The sequence below is a fragment of the Scyliorhinus canicula genome, chromosome 2, assembly GCF_902713615.1.
Source record: "Scyliorhinus canicula chromosome 2, sScyCan1.1, whole genome shotgun sequence".
Classification (NCBI taxonomy): Eukaryota; Metazoa; Chordata; class Chondrichthyes; order Carcharhiniformes; family Scyliorhinidae; genus Scyliorhinus; species Scyliorhinus canicula.
Window position 1 is genome coordinate 134,985,109 of NC_052147.1, and position 23,290 is coordinate 135,008,398.

Here is a 23,290-nt window from a genome sequence, read left to right on the forward strand (position 1 = left end):
AAGACAGTGGCTGCTCTGTGTAAACACACACACACAACACAGTGGCTGCTCTGTGTAAACACACACACACAACACAGTGGCTGCTCTGTGTAAACACACGCACACAACTAAGAGGCTGCTCAGTGTAAACACACACACACACAACTAAGAGGCTGCTCAGTGTAAACACGCACACAACTAAGAGGCTGCTCAGTGTAAACACGCACACAACTAAGAGGCTGCTCAGTGTAAACACGCACACAACTAAGAGGCTGCTCAGTGTAAACACGCACACAACTAAGAGGCTGCTCAGTGTAAACACACACAACACAACAGAGGCTGCTCAGTGCAAACACACACACACAACAGAGACTGCTCCGTGCAAACACACACACAACAGAGACTGCTCCGTGCAAACACACACACACACACACACACAAAACACAGAGTCTGCTCAGTGCGCACACACACACACAACACAGAGGCTGCTCATTGCAAACACAAGGACACAACACAGAGGCTGCTCACTGTGGGCAGGAGTGCGGACGGACACACACAAATGCTTCATAGAAGGTTCTGAGTGTGGACACTTTCCCCAAAAGTCTACCTACACACTAGGCTAGAGAATGAGATAAACCCAAGGCCAGCACTAGAGATACATTGTCCTTGGGCACGAGCCCAAGTCCATGTCGTTATTTTGTTTTGTCAGCCAGGGTGCGCTCTTGGTAATGCACGCTATCCTTGGCTGTATTCTTATCTTCACATGCTGGAGCAGCCCATTGAAAGCTAGCTTAGCCACCAAAGACAAACACAAGGTCAGTGGTATTTACCCCAAAGGCCTAGCTTGGCCTTGACCCCCCTTCCAATCCTCGCCATCTGGACTTGGAACCTCATCTGTCTTCTAGCTTTGCTTACTCCGTGAAAAGGCAACATATGTTTTACTATTTAGCTCTGCTGCTTAATCATTTTTAAAATTATCAATTTATTGCTTTGAAATTGAAATTTTTGTTCAGCAATTGTTCCCTTTCCTTTTTTCTTGAAAATCCTGTTCAATGTTATGGAAAGCCATATCTCAGGCAATGCTGCTAGGTTTCTTGCTGAAGTGGAATGAAAGGCTCTCAAGAAGTCTGGTTGCTTTTTGCAGGGATGGAAAAAGGAGTTATTTTTGGTCCAGTAGAAATGGAAAGTGCTGGAAATGCTCAGCACATCCAGCAGCATCTGTGCAGAGAGAAACAGAGGTCAATGGCTCTTCCTCAGAACTGGTGCAGATTGTGGACCGGAAGTGTTGATTCTGTTTATCTCTCCACAGATGCTACCTGTCCTGCTGTATATTTCCAACATTGTCTGTTTATATTTCAGATTTACAGCATCTGCAGCATTTTGTTCTCCTGTTGTATTCTCAATGCTGGGCATTTGTATGTGTGGTTAGTTTCAATTTAAAATGAGAAAATATTTATCACACAATGCAATGTAATTTATCTAGTTCACAAAGCCCAATTGTTTGGCTAGAAATGGCATGTGATTGCAGGTGAATAGTTAGGTATTCATTTACTGGAAGGTTTTGCCATTTTAAAACTTGGATGTGAAACCAGGAGTCATTTAAAAAAAATAAATTTAGAGTATCCAATTCAATTTTTCCAATTAAGGGGCAATTTAGCATGGCCAATCCACCTATCCTGCACATCTTTTGGGTTGGGGGGCGAAACCCATAGAAACACGGAGAGAATGTGCAAACTCCACACGGACAGCGACCCAGGACCGGGATCGAACCTGGGACCTCGGCGCCGTGAAGCAACCGTGCTAACCACTTGCGCCACCGTGCTACCTTGAAACCAGGAGTCATGCACCAATAGAATATGCCACTTGTTAGTTCAAGGCACATGTTTGTACATGGGATCGTTGTTTGTGGCACCTGTGAGGTTCAAGTCTTTTTAATTTGCTGTCCAGATGTTGCATAGGGCCAGGTTCAGAGAAGTGGTTGCATAATATGAATGACCGACTCATGTGTAATTGATTGTCTGACAAAGCCATGGTTGTAAAGTGTATCGCACTGAAGCTTGAGAATTGGATGGGGTTTAAAAAGTGGAGGCGGAAAGTACAAAACCAAGTAGGGACATGGAGAAAGGAGAAACACCAACCTATGATTTCCCTCCCTAGCCCATCTTGCCTGTTTTGGCTATTGTATCAATGGTGGATGAGTGACACATATCCTGTAGACTGTCTGCACAGATATGTGTCTAATTTGTAGCAGTGCTTCCATTGTGTAACCTTTTGGTTGGCCCTTTTTGGAATGCTTCTAATGGGGTAGATACTATGACAAGCTCAATCATTCTGTGAGTTCGCTCTGACACAGTAAATTCACAATCCCCCACCTTTGTATGACAAAAATACATGATTTCCAGATGGTGTATTCTGAAGTTGAGCTTCACTTGTAATTGATCTTCAAGTGCAGACCATAGCTTATTTGGACTGTGGAGGCCTTCATTGCCTATGGCAATTTTAATTTTTGCAGCTTGTTTATCTGATTCGGAAATATTGAGGACCAGAATACACAACTCTATGTGTTGTTGGTCACCTTTTCGTTTTTTGCAAGATTTGTGATACTATTTGTATTACTATCTGAAAATGTTGATAGTTAGCCAGGCTGTTTTGACAGCTCTTCTAAAATTAATTAATTAATCATGGAGCTTTGAGCTGCAGTACCTTTATTAGCCACTAACTTAGCTGGCCATAGGTTACTATTTGACTGCAATAGTGGCACTGTTGAGCTTTTTCTGTTTTGTTCCTGTGTTTACTGAAGCTCAGCCCATAAAATAGAGATTATGAGACACAAGTAGGAACTGCAGACTTCAAAATTAAAATAAAACACTATAAAAGACATTTCACAGGCTTCTTTTAGCTGTGAGGAGCTGTTACTGGATGGATTCTTGCCAGTTCAGTCTGCAGTATTTTAACTTCCCCCTGCCCTCACAAAGGGACAGTGAACAGCAGCAATGGAGTCTCTTGGGTCTGTGGGTTCTGCTTAAAGTTCACCTTCCTCGACTCAACTATTTCATTTCTGCTCCTGCTTAAATTTCACAGCAGGTAGACTTATACTGATTAAGCTCTTCCAAACTTGAACACTCTTACCAGGATCTGCACCCACTGGTTAGAACAAGGCGCATTCCCAGAACAAACATAGTGTGCAGGATTGCTGCAGAGTTGCAGAATCACATGGCAATGTTTGTCTGTGGTTTTACTTTCACAACAATTGTTCTTCTGCTGGTTCTGGCAGGGTTGTGGCTTATATTCTGCTCTGTCAAATTGTCAAGACTGTTCTTTCACCACAGTAGGTCCTTCTAGGTGACACAAACATTCAAACTGCATGACAAAGTTTGATGAAACAAAAATGTGGGCTTTTTATTTGAAGATAAGACCATATATAGAGAGAGTTAACTGTGAGGTAATGTATGGTACATCTGACTTCAACTGCTGCTGTTGCTTGTGCACTAACTACAAGTCCTGGGACGAATACATCACATCCTGCTGACGTAGTAGTGAGTGACAGTATTATACAGGAGGCTTCTTTAAAATTACATTCACCTTATATCACAAAAGGTTATACCGAGATTGGACAGGCTTGGGTACATGCCCCTAGAAAAGAGAAGGCTTAAGGGAAACCTGATGGAGGTCTGTTAAAAATAAGCAAAGGACAGACATAAAGGAGATATGAGGAAAGATTAAGGAGACTGGGCCTGTATTCTCTACAGTTTAGAAGAATGGGCTATATAAGATTGAAATGAGGAGGAATTTCTTTACTCAGATGGAGGTGAGTCTTTGAAATTCTCTACCGCACAGCGTTGTGGAGGTTCAGTCACTGAGTTTATTCAAGACAGAGGCTGATTGATTTCTAGATATTAAAGATATCAAGGGATTATGGCGATAGTGTAGGAAATTATGTTGAGGGAAAGGATTAGCCTTGATTTAGTTGAATGATGGTGGAACAGGCTTGAGGGCCGAATGGCCTATTCTTGATCCTACTTCCTATATATTCCTTCTGTGGAATTTGCAAGTAACATTGAAGAATATCATTGATCCATGAAAGGGAAGCTACTTAAATATGTGAGATGGAAATAGTAGGATTTGCTGATAATGTTAAATGAGAAAGGGCAGATGGGCTTGCATGAAGCATAAACACTGAAATGGACCAGTTGGGTTAACTGACATGGACCAGTTGGGTCAACTGACATGTTTCTGTGCTGTAATCTATGTCATTCCAAGGAAATGCATGTGTGTATATGAAACTCTATGGGTGAGATTCTCAGTTCCCCAATGGCGATTTCATAATCGGCGATCGGGCGGAGAATCCCTTTTATGATGGAATCAGGGGCCAGTTTTCGTATGCTCCGCCCCCTATAAAATGGCATCACTGAGGAGCACGGCGCACGCCATTGGGACGGCCTCAGGATGTCACCTGACGCCCTCCCCCAATGCTCTGCCCCAAATGGGTTGAGTTCCTGACCGCGTGGTGATGTGTGGTCTCAGTGGGTGGAACCTGACGTGGCGGCAGACTGTGACTGTTGGGCAGGTGCCATGCTGCTGGCCGGGGGGGGGGGGGGGCTTCGGCAAGGGCTGGGGGGACTGGTGGGGGTGGACAGGAACCGGTAAGGGGTTGTCCAGGAGGGCACTATCTGGCAGTTCGAGTCCGCGCACAGCCGGCGCCATGTTGTATAGCACGACTGCTGCAGGTCGTTGCCGTGCGCATGTGCGGCCATGGACCTGGCAATTCACCAGCCATTTTTGTCATGGTGGCTGGGCGTTTTATGTGGCGTGTCTGCAAGCCCCTCACCGGTCAGAGGATCGGTGCTGGGAATGCGCCATTTTTTTTGACGTAAAACACATCCTCCGGACATAGCCTGAATATCGGAGAATCGAGCCCTGTGTGTGTGTGTGTACGTGTATATACCCTGGTTTTTATTAAGAAAGTTCTTCAGCTGTCAAACTTCATTGTGTCTGGAACCAAATACAATCAGCTTCTGCTTAAAGTGAAGATTACTGGGCCAGGTCATCCACCACTCGGGTTCTTCTGCCTTGAAAGAAGCAATGAAGAGGACCAGATAGAAAATCCAGAACAATCCTTCATGTGAAACCGTTTGATTCAGACAAGGTGGGGAAATGTCAATCCAGCAGAGAGTAAATGCTGGCCGATTATTTACAAAGATTGACCAGCAAGTTGGAACACTCGCTGGGTAGAGCAACAGTGGCTAGTTAGGTGCTATCTTGGAGCATTTGGATTGGTTCTGGATGAATGCACTATGAAGGACCAAATAACCTTCCTTGTCTTCACCATCTCATGATCAAGGGGAGATTTGATCAGCCCACGCTCATTGGAAGACATCTGACAGCTAGAAGTGTACATCAGGAATTTATCCACACTTGGCCTATTACTTTTCCTCAGGCGAAATAAACAGATAGAAAATACGGAGGGACAATTCTTGATTCTTTGGTTCCAATCAATGCGGATTATGGCAAAAACATGTTTTAGAAAAGGGACTCCTTATAAGTTAACATGATGCACCCTTCCCAATAGTTACAAGTTCCATTCTTTTGGCTGCCAGCAGCAGTTGATAGCAATAAGCGGAGAGTTCTTTGACCCCTCTCACCCTTTCCATTGCTAATTCATTCGCTATATTCTTTGGAGGGCGAAGAAGTTTTCAGCCAGATCCTCCAATCCAATGTTACTAAGATGTGGAGATGCCGGCGTTGGACTGGGATGAGCACAGTAAGAAGTCTTACAACACTAGGTTAAAGTCCAACAGGTTTGTTTCAAACACTAGCTTTCGGAGCACTGCTCATTCACCTGAGGAGGAAGCAGTGCTCCGAAAGCTAGTGATTTGAAACAAACCTGTTGGACTTTAACCTGGTGTTGTAAGACTTCTTACAATGTTACTAAGTCATGGAAAGAATTGTGACTGTTCTTACTAGGTGACAACTTATTTTTCAGGCTCGAGTGTGAAGCCTTGACTTTAAAGAACAGCCTGAAGTGATCAATCAGTGACATTTCCAAATCTAAATGTTCATATTTTGTGCATTATTATTATTACTGGAACATTGATCTTGTAAAATACCAGCATGCTCATTAACATTGACATAATATACAGCAGGTCTGTCGGAAGGCAATGCCTTCCGTTCCCTATCTAAAGTGTATAAACTTTCAAATATCTGTAAGCATAAAGGTCATAATGAAAAATAATCAAAATCAATATATCTGCTGAGCATGCACATTACCCTAGGAACACAAAGGTTTCAATCAAACTGCTTCCTTATGGTGAAACTGCTCCCCATTGATCCAACTCTTTGCTTCAATGATTTGGCATCGGGTGTAGAACTAGCAATCAGCTCCATTGACCGACTGGTTAAATAACAATCAGCCACAATGACGTGATCATCAGACCGGGAGCATTTTCAATCATAGTTGTAACTTTTTTTTTTAAGTGTAACTGAAATCCATAGCTATTAGTCTGGTGTGTGTCCTATTGTATTTTTCTGACATTACTGGCTTTAATTTCAAACAAAAAAAACAAATGTGCCTGAAATCTGCTGAGCCAGCACATGCACCCACTCTGCTAAAAGTATTTAATCTTTCATATAAAAAACACTTCTGACTAGAGGTAAGGTGGGGTTGAAGTAACACAAGATAATATCAGTGACAACAACAACTTGCATTTCTATAGCACCTTTAGCATTATAAAATAACCCAAGCTGCTTCATAGAAGCTGAAGCAAATAGACAATTGATATAGAGCTGCATAAGGAGGTACAAGGACAGGTGACCTAAAGCTTAGTTAAAAAGATATTTTCAGGAACATCTTAAAGGAGGAGAGAGAGGGCGGGAGACAGAGAGGTTTAGAGAGGGCGGGAGACAGAAAGGTTTAGAGAGTCGGATTCCAGGACTTAGAAACCATGGAGTGAAGACACGACCGCCAATGGTGCAGCAAAGAACATTGGGGATGCTCAAGAGGCCAGAATTGGAGGAACCTACACTGGACGAATTGACGGAAAGATTTCAACTAACAAGGGGCAACAAATTCAGGTACCTGCAGCTCAAAAACGTCTTACGGAAAGAAACAAAGACATACCCATGACCGCCGCAAAAGTCATTACTAGAAAAATTACTGGAAGCAGACATTTTAGGTAGAGGGAACTGCAGCGACATGTACGGATGACTGATAGAGAGGGCAGAAGCCAAACTAGACGCGACAAGAAGTGGGAGAAGTACCTGTGGCTCGAAGTAGGGTGGGATTCTGGAGAGAAGCACTGCACAGGGTCAACTCCACCTCCACATGCGCAAGGCTTAACCTACGCAACTAAAAGAGCAAAATAGAGCCCACTTGACCAGAACCCGAATGAATAGGTTAATCCCGGAGGAGGAGGATAGATGTGAACAGTGCCAAGGAGGCCCGGTTAACCATGCCCACATGTTCTGGTCTTGCCCCAGACTTGCTGGGTACCGGACAGCCTTCTTCGAGGTGGTGGGGATGAGGGTGGAGCCATGCCCGAAAGTGGCAGTCTTCGGGGTATCAGATTAACCAGATCTCTGGAGAGGAGGGCCGACGCTCTTGCCTTTGCCTCCCTGATCGCCCGCCGTAGAATCCTGCTCGGCCGGCGGTCAGCAGAATCTCCTGAAGCTGCAGATTGGCTATCCGACCTATCAGAATTTCTCCAAATGGAGAAAATCCGTGGGTCGGAAGAAAGTTCCTCAAAACATGGAAGCCATTCACTCGGCTGTTCCAGGACCTGTTTGTGACCCGCAACTAGGTAGCCAAGGAAAAAGAAAGAGTAGCCAAGACACAAAAGGGAGGGTGTGGGAGGGGGGAGGGCTCAGGGAAATAAGAAAGTGCAATCTATCCCAGCAGGAGAGGCAGGGGCCGCAGGGAGGTGGCAGGAGGGGGAAGGATGGGGGAGGGGGAGAAGGGCAGGAACAACAATGGTGGGAGCCAGGATGGAGAAAAGAGAGTGGAACACAGGTGGGAAAGGAGACACAGGGGACCACAACAGCCACAGCAAATGCGGCAAGGGGAAAAAATACAAAAGAGCAAAAAGAAGAAATGATGAAATATACCCATGTAAATAGCAAAAACCGACCGCAATGTAAATAACGGGGCGGTGCCCCCTTGCAAATTTCTTATTGTTCTGTGTGCACATATATTGTGTTATGTCTCCCAAAATCCCAACAAAAACATTTTGAAAAAAGAATTGGAGAAATCTAAAGGTCTGAGAGGGTCACAGGTCACAGGCATGGCGGAGATAAGGAAGGGTGAGACAATGCAGGAATTTTGAAACCGGGATGCGAATTTTCAAATATGGAGGCATTGCCGGGCTGGGACCGATGTGGGTCAGTGAGCTGTGGGGGAATGGGACTTGCTGCAAGCTAGGATACTGTGCACAAAAAAGAAACAACAGAAGTGATTCTGGGTACCCGGAATATAAATTCTCCAGAAGTAATCTGGGATTGTTGTCAAGGCGATTTACATAAATTGATGAGAATAAACTATTCATTACTGGCAGATCTCCATGACAATACGTTGTTGCATGGCAGTTTGATAACAGTAGGAGTTTTATTAACAACGTTTGACAGAAAAAGTGTTGCAGAAAGTAGGTGTGATGCTCACAGGAATAGCAGGCTACATAGAAGACCAATATGTATTACACATGGGTGAAAGACTCCAACAATCCAACAGTTATGAGAGAACCATGCCCGCCATTGTGCACAACTACACAAGGTCAGTGTGCAGGCACCTTGGCTGCAATCTAGTGTGGGGATTTCTGGAAACTGGAAGAGTAACTCACCAAGGCCCTTTCCATAGCATCTTTCTAACCTGCAACCTCCACCATTTAGAAGGGCAAGAACAGCAGATACCTGGGAACCCCACCACCTGCACATTCCCCTTCAAGTCACTCACCATTCTGACTTGGAAATATATCGCCGTTCCTTCACTGTTGCTGGGCCAAAATCCTGGAGCTCCCTCCCGAACAGCACTGTGGGTGAACCTACACCACATGGACTGCAGTGGTTCAAGAAGGCAGCTCACCACCATCTTCTCAAGGTACACATGGGACGGGCAATAAATGCTGGCCCAGCCAGCGATGCCGACATCCCAATTTCTATGCTCACTTTTTTAAAGCCAATGCCTCAACCTTGTGGGTTCTGGTTATCACCCTAGCCTTATTCCCTCCATCCCCAACCTCCCATCATTCCCAATCCCAATTCTTCTGTATCATCTTATTGGGCATCACTGAGGTTGGGAAGGTGGTAACTCCAGCTTTAGAGAGACCCCACCCACGCTCTCCCTCCTTTCTTTCATTGACCAAACATGGGGTGGGAGCCTGCATCTTAGACTCTAGGCCCATCTCTGGGCTGGGTGTCCACCAGAGTAGGTCCGGTAGATTTGGCCCTGAGGAAATGGGGGCAAGAGGAAGTCAGACAGAGTTTGCTCACCCAGTGAAATATAGGCTAAGGTTAGAAAATGGGGTTCAAGCAAATAAAAACAGGAGCTGAGAAGGTACATTTTTGGATGTGAGCATTTTGAAGATTGGGGTGTGATAAAGGGGGAGACGCAGGTGCAGTTGACCAACCAAGAGAGGGCAGGATTAATGAACAAAATGGAGCTTTTCATAACCCAAAAATCTTTTACATTCTTTCACTCCAAGAGGTAAAATTAACGCTTGCAGACACTTGACCAACAAGCATCAACTGCACAAACACAGGCATCCATGATTTCCCATGCCTGCCAGGGATGCACAAGGAGACCGTTTTACTCTTTCATTTACTTCCTAACCTTTTGTACTGTGACATAAATTGGGTACGAGTGTTAATGATGGGACATCATTGAGCATAGACCCATGCATTCAGGACTCTTCACTCAGCATAGAGATGAAAGCAAAATGAGAGCCTATCATAGAATTTATCATAGAATTTACAGTGCAGAAGGAGACCATTCGGCCCATCGAGTCTGCACCGGCTCTTGGAAAGAGCACCCTACACAAGGTCAACACCTCCCCCTATCCCCATAACCCAGTAACCCCACCCAACACCAAGGGTAATTTTGGACACTAAGGGCAATTTATCATGGCCAATCCACCTAACCTGTACATCTTTGGACTGTGGGAGGAAACCGGAGCACCCGGAGGAAACCCACGCACACACGGGGAGGATGTGCAGACTCCGCACAGACATTGACCCAAGCCGGAATCGAACCTGGGACCCTGGAGCTGTGAAGCAATTGTTCCACAATGCTACCGTGCTGCCCCCATGAAGGGAATGTGATCTCCTTTACAGAATCACGTAATTGTTAAAGCACAGGAGACCATTTGGCCTGCATTGTGTGTGCCGGCTCAGCCTTGGCTCAGTGGGTAGCACTCTCACCTCCACATCCCATGGTCATGGGAACAGGTCTCAGTTCATAACCTGAGGCTGAAACGTCAATGCAGGAGTGAGCAAGTGCTGCAGTGTCAGAGGTGCCGGGCGCGATTTTCCGCTGCCCACAACGGGTCGGAGAATAGCGGGAGGGCGTCCCCGACATTTTTCACGCCCTCCTGCTATTCCCCCCCCCCCCCCCACGGCCGCCCCACGACACGAATCGCTGCTCGCCGTTTTTTATGGCGAACAACGATTCTCCCCAGGCCAATGGGCCGAGTTCCCAGGCCTTTACGGCCGTTTTTACGGCAGCAAACACACCTGCTTTTTGCCGTCGTAAAAACGGCCGCAACGTGCCCGTTCTGGGCATCCAGGGCCCCGATTGGCACGGCAGTACCACAGCCGTGCCAAGGGGGCATGGCCCGCGATCGGTGGGCACCGATCGCGGGCAGTGCGTCCGTAACAGACGCATTCTTTCTCCCTCCGCCGCCCCGCAGGATCAGTCCGCGGGGCAGCCGAGGGAGATGACGGCCCCGCGCATGCGCGGGTTGGAGCCGTCCAATCCGCGCATGCGCGGCTGACGTCATCGTGCGCGTCAGCTGGCGTGACGCTTGGCGTGCGGACTTAGCGACGGTCGCTAAAGCCGCGATGCCGTGCTTCACGGGGCCCCGCTGCTAGCCCCGCCCGGGGGGGAGAATCGGGTCCCGGGATGGGGCGCGGAGGCTGCCGTGAAACACGGCCAGTTTCACGGCAGCCTTTACGACTCGCCGCATTTGCGGAGAATCGCGCCCGCCATCTTTTGGCTGAGACACTAAATTGAAGCCCTGTGATTATAGAAGACTCCATGGCATTTTGTTGAAGAATAGCCGGGGAGTGCTCTGGTCATTTAACTCATTGATGTTTGTTTCCCAAATTACAACAGTGACTCCACTTCAAAAGTAATCCTTTGGCTGTGGACTGCTCCTGGCTATGGGATGTCCTACTGTTTTGAAAGACATTATGCAAAATACAAGTACTTTCAAGCCTGTTACAAACCAAATCCCAAACTGTTTTAATTCAGCACTGACAGGTCGGCACAAAGGCATGGTATATTGGAGCCCTGAAGTAAAATACCAAGATTTGGAAGGACGCAGGCAATTTCCCGTCGCTGAATGATTGTTCACTGCATGTCGTTGTGGGGGCGGAGTGCGGGGGTGGGAAGAGACTAATCATTTGCCAACAAGGAGGGAAATCTGCAGATAAATCAGACTCTTTCACATCCGAGCACTGGCAGAAAATTGGGAGAACATGGTTTATCTAACCTGTGGATGAGAAATGGATGGCATTGGGCTTGTGTGTTAAAAACTGCAGAGCTATACATGGTCAACGAAAATAAATGACATTGCCCTAATCTTTAACGGAACAATATCTCACAGACCTGCATGAAGGAGATTTGAACATTTCACATCCAGTTCGATTATGGTGGCATCTCTGGAGAGAGCCATACTATCAGAGGCAGGGATCCATTATAAACGAGCTAACAGACCAACCTGCAGTCACAGGTCATACCACCTCAGGTGACAACTACCTGAGATAGAAATTGCTTCTCACACAGGTGATGTCCTGACAGAATGGAACAAGTCCAAAGATGTGAGGTTGATTGGCTATAGTAAATTGCCCCTTCGTGTCCAGGGATGCGCAGGTTAGGTTATGGGGATAGGATCAGGTGGATGGGTGAGTGGGCCTGGGTAGAGTGCCATTTCGGAGGGTCAGTGCAGACTCGAAGGGCCGAATGACCTCCGTCTGCACTGTAGGGATTCAGTGAATTCTATGACTCTAAGCCCAACTTTCATTCAATACAGAATTTTAAATTGATTTTCTGATTGATTGTTAAATTTGCAGCATTTGCTGTTGACTTTGGTTCAGCTGCCTCCTTCCCTGGCTGAATTGTACCCATTGTAAATGTAATCATAAAACATAAGAGTCAGGAAATTTCTGGAACTTAGTGGCAAATATCTACAGGTGTAGTAAAAATAGGAGAAAGCAACACAGGATCGATGGAGGTTAATGCACTCCACTGAAGTCTCTCCACCTGATGTCAGGGGATTCAATTGTCTAGATTTCCACTTCAAAATAATAATAATCTTTATTATTGTCACAAGCAGGCTTACATTAACACTGCAATGAAGTTACTGTGAAAAGCCCCTAGTTGCCACACTCACCTAACAAGAACGTCTTTCGGAACTTTCCGAAGGAAACGCACACAGACATGGGGAGAATGTGCAGTCTACGCACAGACAGTGACCCAAGCGGAAATTGAACCTGGGACCCTGGTGCTGTGAAGCAACAGTGCTAACCACCGTGCTACCGTGCCACCTTGAAGCACAGTTAACATTGCAGCTTCTCTCAGAGCAGTGCTATAACTACCAATTCTTTAGCAAAGGTAAGAGAACTTGAAAAAAAACAAAGTGTAAGACAAGCACTCATTCCCAGTTGCTCCTTCAAGCTGGGGGAAATGCTAAGAGTGAGATTCGTAATGGGGGAAAGTAGGCATGTGCTGAAGTTATTTTTCATAATGAGTTACATCTAAGTAGTTTCTCATAGAATCCCTACAGTGCAGAAGGAGGCCATTCAGAACATCAAGTCTGCACCGACCCTCTGAAAGTGCACCCTATCTAGGCCCCGCCCTATCCCCGCAACCCCACTGAACCGTTTGGAGACCAAGGGGCAATTTATCCATGGTCAATCCACCTAACCTGCATATCTTTCATAGAATCATAGAATTTACAGTGCTGAAGGAGGCCATTCAGCCAATCAAGTCTGCGCCGGCCCTTGGAAAGAGAACCCTACTTAAGCCCACACCTCTACTCTTCCCCGTAATCCAGTAACCTCACCTAATTTTTTTTTGGACACTAAGGGCAATTTAGCATGAACAATCCACCTAACCTGCACATCTTTGGACTGTGGGAGGAAACCGGAGCATCCGAAGGAAACGCACACAGACACGGGGAGAACGTTCAGACTCCGCACAGACAGTGATCCAAACCGGGAGTCGAACCTGGGACCCTGGAGCTGTGAAGCAACAGTGCTACCCACTGTGCTACCGTGCCACCTATATTTTCAATAACCCAATGACTCAAGATTGAAATATCTAGCCTGTCAATGACCGTGTGCATGAATAGACAGCATTGTTTGAATTAATTATTTTATGTGATTTTAATGGATGTATTCAAAATAGGTGGCTCAAAATAATAAAATAAGGCCACCTGTTAATGAACAGCAGATAATGTAACGTTGCACAAAGACAGCCTTCGCATACTAATGTGACTGTCATTTTGAAGTTTCTATTTTGGTTCCATTAGTTAAATTTTTCTGTGCTGTTTTAACAGTCACTGCACATTTTATATGAAGAGTCAAGGGGTTTCAGCCACATTCCGTCTATCGAGAAATGAATGAATGAATGCTAGCTTGGTTGGTTTACACTCACTTCAGCTAACCCATCCTCTTTGAGACAATAATTCATTCAATCCTTATGCACATAAAATATTTGTCTCTTCTGATCCAGCACTCACTTCCTGTTCAGTTTTCATATCAACTGAGGCTGTAAAACTAAAAATTGAGAATCGCAAAGCAAATCCTAAAAATGGACGACAGAAAATGCCGGAAATGCCCAGCTGGTCAGCTGGCATCTGTGGTGAGAAAACAAAGCAGTTCCATGACCCTTCCTCTAAACTGAGTCACAGCCTTGAAACATTAACTCTGTGGCGGGGGGCAGCACGGCGGCACAGTGATTAGCACTGCTGCCTCATGGCGCCAAGGTCCCAGGTTCAATCCTGGCTCTGGGTCACTGTCCGCGTGGAGTTTGCACATTCTCTCCGTGTTTGCGTGGGTTTCGCCCCACAACCCAAAAATGTGCAGGGTAGGTGGATTGGCCATGCTAAATTGCCCCTTAATTGGAAAAAATTAATTGGGTACTCTAAATTTTTTTTAAAACTCTGTGGCGGGATTCTCTGCTTCCCCAGGCCGCGTGTTTCCCGGCGGTGCGCTGTTTGCTGCCGACGGGAGCAGAGACTCCGGCCGCTTGTCAATGGGATTTCCCATTGCAGCCACCCCACGCTGCCGGGAAACCCGGGCTCTGGGGGTGTGCTGCCAGCGGAGAAAGAGAATCCCAACGGTCAGAGAATTCTGGCTTTTGTTAATTATTGCTCACCTACTGGGTATTCCCAGCATTATCCATTTTTATTTCAGATTTCTAGCATCCGCAGTACTTTTCTTTTGCCTCAAAATAGATTATTCCCTCCCGATAAAGTTGCTGTGACAAATTTTACTGTCATGTGGGCCTCTATCTGTGCGCCTGATTGTTCATGACAACTTTGTGGCATTCAAATACCAGCACAGGTCACTTGGGCTGAAAGGCCTGATTTTGTGCTGTGGATTTGATGGAATGAGAAACTATACATGCAATTGCACTTAGCCTGGATCACACCTTGCAAACAACTTTAAGTTAGTGGGCAAGTGATAATTATGTTTTCATATCAACTCAACTTCATATCAACTTCATATGTTTACATATTCAACTCGAAAACGTGCTTTATGAAAGATACTCACGAGTCTGACATTGATTTTCCGATGGTCCCCAGCATCGGCCATTGCACGACTTGTGGCATCTTCCACCTACACATAGTAACCACAATGACTCCAAGTTAGCACTGTCTGCACACCAAAGACATTGGCCTACCTTATAATGATGAACACACTTCATTCTCATTTCAAAGTACTTTCATTGTCATTCAGTCCGAGAATGTGTCCGTCACCAACAAGGCAAAGATTTATTGACCATCTTCATTTGCCCCTGAGGAGGTGGTGGTGGGTCATCATCTTGCTCCACTGCAGTATAGGTGATGAACGTACTCTCACAGTGCATGTTTGTAATCTCCATATTATAAAAAGAGTGAAGAAGTACTGGAGAAAGTGATATCAGGAGTGAGCCGAAATGGAGAGACCCCAAATTTCAGGGAAAACTGAACAAGTCAAAGCTCTTTTCTCGAGAAAACAAGACTGAGCCGTGAACAATAGAGACCGACAAAATTATGAACAGATTGATAGTATGGATGTGGAGAAATTGTTTCCACGTGTGGGGGAGTTGACAATATAATTGTAAGATATTCACTCTTAAATCAAGTAACTGAGGAGAAACATCTTAAGGCAGAATGATAAGAATGTGGAACTCTATCGCAGGGAGGTGTTGAGGCAACTAGCTTGGGTTCGACAAAAGACCTGCATTTAGACCGCAGCTTTCACAGTATCAGGACCCCCGAAGTGCTTTACAGCCGATGAAATAATATCAAAGTGAGTCATTGTAGGTAATGTTGGAAAATTAGCAGCCAATTTGTGCACAACTAGCTGCAACGAACAGCAGAAGTGATAACGAGCGGGTAGTCTATTTTCAGTGATCAAAGGATGAATGTGCTGGTTTAGCACAGTGGGCTGAACAGCTGGCTTGTAATGCCAAACAAGGCCAGCAGCCTATGGGGATTATTATAAGTGATTATTATTATTATATGCCTGGGTTCCTTTAGTGTTCAAAAATCAATTTATCTCAACTTCGATCTACAACTACAGCTCTCTGAGGTGGAGAATTTCAAAGATTCACAACCCTTTGCGTGAAGAAATTCCTCTTTGTCTCAATACTAAAGGTCTGAGATTATGATTACTGGGTCCAGACTCTCCAGCCAAACTCCCTGGTTGATATGGTCTGGTGGCTGTTTAGTGCCCAACAGTAAGACAAATCTTCCAGTCAGTGATATAATGCAATGAACTACAGGGTGATCTGCTGAGTTGTTTTTGCAAGCAGTGCCAAGAGTCCACACTGAGCTTTAAAACTTACTTTAATTACTATTATATACAGCTCCAGCAGTTCCCTAGTCGTTACCTTACTGGCCAACTTTATTTATACAAAGCGAACATTGTTAAAGGTCCCCCATCCCCTGATCGGGGGAACTCGTATTTCGCAAGATCCACGGGGTAGTTAATCACCCTCGCCCCGCAAGACCTGTGCAGGGAACTCCTACCTGTCTGGGTGGTGATACCAGCTCTTAACAATCTTGACTTAGCAGCATAATGCCATGTCCATTAAAAGGAAAGTCGGCCAAAGTTTACGTTCCTCACCACTTTTACATGTTGGCCGCCCCCTCCTGCTATGCAATGGAGATGCTTACTATCCAGATGCTTGCACACAGAATGATTGTTAAGGCAAGATGTTGAATTGCTGCTAGCACCTGTGGAATCAAATCCCAATGTCAATCAACAGATTGAAGAGAGAAACTATTTATAAAAATTCCAGCGATGGCTAACATGTAAATGAAGCATTACTTGCGAGCAACTGAAGTCATTCTTTGTCATAGCGTCTAGCAACAAAACATCTGCTGGATTTTTTAATGAAAAGGATGATTTAAAATTTACCTCAGGCAGTCACTGGCCTCATCTCTCCCTTCTTGCTGTAGGTTCCCTCCCTTGGTTCCTGCCTGATCAGTCGAAGGTGCTATCAAAATGTCGAGCTGTCTGTTTATTTGTGGCTTTTATTGTCGAGGATGTATTGGATTTCTAAACCATTTAAACACAGGTTGCATGGCTCCATGAGGATATTCTCCACAGTTAACCTCAACATTAGGTTAATCACTTGAAAATCAATGAGTGTGATCAGATGTCCAGATACTAATCAACATCTCATGCTGAGCACACACAGTGCATGCAGGCACTGTGTTAGTGTGGAGAAGCTTTGATCCTGAAATGAATCTGCAATTCAGAAAATAATACAACTTCCAAAAGGGCAGGCATTCGGAAAGAGAAAGAACTTGTGCAGTTCACCTTGTAAGGTTTCTACAAAGTGCTTTACAATACAACACTGAGGCAGTCCAATCAGCCTATCTTATCCTTCTATTGCCTTTTACCTCAAGCGCCTATCCAGGCTGTCATTCCAGTACAGTACCGAGGGAGTTCACACTGTCGGAGATGCTCTCTTTCCATTGAAATGTCATACCGAGGCCCCATTTGCTCTCTGAAGTTGATATAAACGACCACAGGACACTATTTCAAAGAAGAGCAGGGGCATTTGCCCATGTTGGCCTGACGAGTAATAATAATATATAATAATAATCGCTTATTGTCACAAGTAGGCTTCAATAAAGTTACTGTGAAAAGCCCCTAGTCGCCACATTCCGGCGCCTGTTCGGGGAGGCTGGTACAGGAATTAAAGCTCAGTGTGGACTCTTGGCACTGCTTGCAAAAACAACTCAGCAGATCACCCTGTAGTTCATTGCATTGTATCACTGACTGGAAGATTTGTCTTACTGTTGGGCACTAAACAGCCACCAGACCATATCAACCAGGGAGTTTGGCTGGAGAGTCTGGACCCAGTAATCATAATCTCAGACCTTTAGTATTGAGACAAAGAGGAATTTCTTCACGCAAAGGGTTGTGAATCTTTGAAATTCTCCACCTCAGAGAGCTGTAGTTGTAGATCGAAGTTGAGATAAATTGATTTTTGAACACTAAAGGAACCCAGGCATATAATAATAATAATCACTTATCGTCACAAGTAGGCTTCAATGAAGTTACTGAGAAAAGCCCCTAGTCACCACATTCCGACACATGTTCGGGGAGGTCGGTACGGGAATTGAACTCATGCTGCTGGCATTGTTCTGCATTACAAGCTGGTTGTTTAGCCCACTGTGCTAAACCAGCCCCATATGCATACGGTGAAAGTGCAGTTTCCCCATAGTTGAAGCAAAGGATCAGACATGATTTTATTGGGCCGCCTGATGGACCATATGGTGCATTCACACTCATATTTGGTACATCTTTATATTAACTCCATCAATGATTCTAGCAAAGGGGCATACTAGCTACATTTACTATAGCTTTCTTCTGTCCCTACAGGATAGAATGTGCTTCACAAAAACATTGGGGAAAGGTTGAAAAGGCAGGCAGACCAAATCCTATCAACCATACTCCACTTGTCCAAATCATCATGCCGACAGACTCAGGTCAAGGAAAACCAGTGACACCTTCCTGCAAGGTTTTCTCAGTGACTATGTCCTTCAGCCACCTGAATCTAAACATAGAAATGTGGCTACTGTTCTCATGCAAAACTCAGCTTGTGACTGCTCATCAACTTTAGGATGTCAGTGGCAGTCCATGCATCTGAGTCTAATATTCATTATTTTTATGCCAAGGCCATGGGGAGAACGCAAGAGGGGTGGGACTAATTGGGTAATTCTTTCAAAGAGCTGGGACAGGCACAATGGGCCGAATGGCCCCCCCTCTGTGCTCAGCGATTCTATGGGGCATCCAGTTGTACCAGATAAAAGCAGGCCGCAGGAGCTCAGTGTTGAAAGGTCACAGACCATCTAACACACTCTTTCTTTCAGCTGTTGCTTTCTGCAGAGATTTGTTCACTTTGGGGTCATTTTCCCCCCTGATTTCGCCAAATTGATATCTCAGTTGTTTCATTGATGGGTTCAAAAGGTTATTGTTGTAATTACACATCTTGTCACAGGCCTTGTTTAAGTGTCACGATGTTGCTGCATTAGAGTTCATTTAAGGTAATTATCTCTGCAAACTGCGGCTGGCTGGCATCGTCTGGGTATAATTTGCTGTCATTCCACACCATCTGTTTATTTGTACCATGCATATATAAGTTGCTTGTTCAAAATACATTTTAATGTTAATGCACTTCATGGAAAGCAAATATGTCTTCATTTACTCTTGTTTTCTTTTCACATATTTTTTGTATGGGGTGTCCTTCGAATAATTTAAAAAGGAAATTGGCAATAGTTTTAGGAGACAATAACGTTTCTCAATTAAACCTCACCAATCCCGTGGGCTGGGTCACCTGGAATCTGCTCAGCATGCCTTGTGAGTTATAAACATTCCTTTTGCCTTTCCTGTTCTCTGTCACTGTCCCTCATTTGTAAATGTAATCTGTGCTTAAAACTTAAGCAGTTGAAAAGCTTACTCAGATCTAATTTGCATGGATTTGAGGTTACGATATTACTTTTATGTGCTATGTGAAAAAAACCAAGGGTCCCCTTTCCTTTCTTATGATTTAATTTACTCGTGCGGCAATTTTAAGGACATGTTTCTGTATTAGCCAATATCTCTCTGAATGAAATCCTGCCATGAAAGTTGGAAACTGGACTCGCCTCTTGACTCATAAAAACATAAGAACATAAGAACTAGGAGCAGGAGTAGGCCATCTGGCCCTTCGAACCTGCTCCGCCATTCAATGAGATCATGGCTGATTCAGATCCACTTTCCTGCCCGAACACCGTAACCCTTTATTCCTTTATTCTTCAAAACAGGATTCCGCACCTTCCGGGCGGCCCGACGCCAGAGTGGTTCACGCCACTCTTTGACGCCGGTACGGCCCACCCGCCGGATACCGGAGAATCTCGCCCATTCTCTCTCTCTCTCTTCAGGTGCTATGCCTTAAAAGGGCATTGGTGACCATGGACATCCATATGTTAGTCCATGATTGTGCTTGGCAAGATACTGCAGTGGTTTGCCATTGTCTTCGACATGCGCTCGTTGACCAGGAGACTCTCTGGCTCAAACTGTCTGCCGTATGCATATTGGAAAGATGTGTAGGTTGATAGTCAACATATTTGGCCACGTTATGAACACACCTTTCTTGGCCATCAAGAACTAGAGTGGGACTTAAACCCAGAGATTCTGGCTCAGAGGTAAGGATCATGCACCACAAGATCTCCACAGCAATTTGCTCCTCAACGAAAAATAAGGGGAGTTTTTCAAAGACTAAAGGCTGATTCACCATTTGGAGACTGGGGCGGGATTCTCCATTGCCTGAAGCTAATACTGTAATTAGTGATCGGGCGGAGAACCCCTTTTTACGATTGAATTGGGGGGGGTGCCTGCTTTCGGATGGTCCATCCCCTCCAAAACGGCATAATCGGGGAGTATGCTGTATGCCGTTGGGACGTCCTCAGGACGTCACCTGAAGGCCTGCCCCCAATGCTCCGCCCCCAATAGGCCAAGTTTCCGACGGCGCGGGGCACATGTGCTCTCAGTTTTCAGGAACACGGCGTGGCGGCTGTGAACTGTGTCCAGCACCGCCACTGTTGGGGGGAACCATGCTGCTGGCCTGGGGACTTCGGCATGGGCTGTGCGGAATGGTGGGGGTTGGCCCAGGGGGGTAGTGTGAGGGGCACTATCTGGCAGATCGGGTCCACGCATGGCTGGCGCCATGTTGCACGGCGCAACCTCTGCAGGTCATCTCTGCAGGCATGCACGGCCATGGACCTGCCAATTCTCCAGCCATTTATTTCGTGAAGGCCGTGTGTTTTACGTGGCATGCCTGCTAGCCCCACATCAGTCGGAGGGTCGATGCTCGGGCCTCACCGATTATTTCAACGTAAAACTAGACACTTCCTCCGGACATAGCCTCAAAATCGGAGAATCCAGCCCTATGTTCTCCTGCTGGGGGTGAATTGCAATTGCAATTGGTTTACGATCCCCCTGGGAGCGCAAACCGGCAAGCAATTACCGATTCCTTGCCATGCAAATTTATGCATGGCCTCTATTGCGAGGGCTTCTCGATATCGGGCTTCTCGATATCAGGCTGCCATTCCAAGCACTAAGTGCATTCCAATCTCTGAAGAGTGTGATAGCACTGCACTTCCCTCTCTTTGATGCGATCAATGTTTGTAAACATTGGGGTTTCACCACTTAGGCCAGTGAGCATGAGGGGAGATGAATGAATCAAATCTGTAGATGCTTTGTAGAAGGTGTAAATCACAAACCCTATGAGAAAGCTATGAATGGCTTGAAGCTAATGGATCTGTGGGAGCCAAGTGCAGGTCACACCTGGGACGGGATTCTCCAACTCCCCGCCGGATCGGAGAATCGCCGGGGGCGGCGTCAATCCTACCCCCACCGTGTCCCGAATTCTCCGCCACCAGAGATTCAGCGGGGGCGGGAATCACGCTGCGCCGGTCGGCGGGCACCCCCCTGGCAATTCTCCAGCCCGCGATGGGCCGAAGTCCCGCCGCTGTCAAGACTCTCCCGCCGGTGGGAATCAAAACACTTACCTGACCGGTGGGACTGGCGGCACGGGCGAGCTCCTGGGGGGCCGTGGAGCGATCTGGCCCCAGGGGATGCCCCCACGGTGGTCTGGCCCGCGATCAGGGCCCACCGATTGGCGGGCGGGCCTGTGCTGTGGGGGCGCTCTTTTCCTTCCGCCTTCACCATGGTCTTCACCATGGCGGAGGCGGACATGACCCCCTCCCCTGCACATGCGCGGGGATGACGTTGGCAGCCGCTGATGCTCCGGCGCATGCACGGACTTACGCCGGCCGGCGAAGTCCCTTTGGCCCCAGCTGGCATGGCGCCAAAGAGACTTCTGGGGCGGCCCGACGCCGGAGTGGTTCACGCCACTCCATGACGCCGGGACCCCCCCGCCCCGCCGGGTAGGGGAGAATCCCGGCCCAGTTCCTCCTTGCAGAATGGATACATGGGGCGGGATTCTCCTTTCCGGGGACTAGGTCCCTACGCCGGTGGGAAAACAAGCGCGATCTACTCCGGCGTCAACAGCCCCAGAAAGTGTGAATTCTCTGCACTTCTGGGGGCTAGGTGGACGCCGGAGGGGTTGGTGCCGCACCAGCTGGCGCCGAAGGGACTCCGCAAGTTCGCGCATGCGCCAAAGGTCCGGTGTGAGCTTGCGCATGCGTGGAACCGCCGGTGTGTTTTGGCACACGCGCGGGAGGTTCTCTTCTCTGCGCCAGCCATGGCGGAGCCCTACAGGGGCCAGCACGGAAGGAAGGAGTGCCCCAACAGCACAGGCCCACCCGCAGGTCGGTGGGCCCCGATAGCAGGCCAGGCCACCGTGTGGGCCCCACCGGGGTCGGATCCCCTCGCGTCCCCCGAGGACCGCCCCAGCCGACTTACATGCCAGGTCCCACCATGTGAAACCATGTCTAACCCACGCCGGCGGGACTGGCCAAAAATGGACAGCCACTCGGCCCATCGGGGCCTGGATCATTTTTGGGGGAGCCGTTGAGCGTGGTGTGATCTCCACCCACACCCGAAAAATAGAGCCGGAGAATCTGGCAGCCGGCGCCGGGCCAGCGGGGCAGGACCCCACTGCTGGAGTTTCAAGTGTTATAGCGGTAATTCCTCTCACTACCCTGTCTGAACTGCTCTCAAGCTTCCAGATAGGGGTCTATTTTCTGGGGGTTGGGGGGATCCCTTTAGGAAGGGGGTCCTTATGGGGGGACCTTTTGGCCAAGGGTCACTGGGGGGATCTCACCATTACAGGGGTCCTGCGGGGGGCCCTCCTATTATAGGGGTCCATGTGGGGATTCTCCCTTTTACAGGAGAACCAATTAAAAGTTGAAGTGATGGGAAGAATGTTTGTTCAGTTTCTAAACAATTTGTGTCGGTCCCCAGTCATCATCTGACCGTGAACGTGTACTGTGACTATTTCATTAAGTTCAGAGTAATGAGTCGAATGTTCACGTAATACGAATAATCTATCACCTGTCCCAATTATTCAAACGCCATATCCTGCACGTTATATGTTTCACTTCAGCACTTTGAACAAATTAAGATAATAAGATCGAGGCTCGGAATTGAGAATGGAGTGAAATTCAGTCGTATTTTAATCGCTTCTGACTTCCCAAAAACAAATTGCTCTTGTGTGAATTGGAAGGTGTTTGCTATGTATTCCCGCTAAATGTCATCTAAGTTTAGCAAACAGCATTCCCGGTTTTTAATAATAGCTGGTCAGATTCTCCCAGGGATCTGCTGTTCATTATGACTGCACACTTCAGCAGTCAGCACCAGAAAAGCGAGCAGCCAATGGCTTTGACCTTCCTGTGGCAAGGCTGAATATGAAATATGCCTCTTGTGTTTCACTAAT

The 23,290-nt window shown here is 46.7% G+C and overlaps 1 protein-coding gene across 1 annotated transcript in view; it reads right to left on the reverse strand.

The window, feature by feature from the left end:
- The window catches only part of LOC119958521 (receptor tyrosine-protein kinase erbB-4-like), a 1,233,387-nt gene that overhangs the window by 487,668 nt on the left and 722,429 nt on the right, over window positions 1-23,290 (reverse strand). Inside the window, exon 5 of the mRNA XM_038787050.1 lies at window positions 14,962-15,027. Coding sequence (XP_038642978.1) covers window positions 14,962-15,027 — 66 coding nt within the window. The remainder of the gene's footprint in view (window positions 1-14,961; window positions 15,028-23,290) is intronic.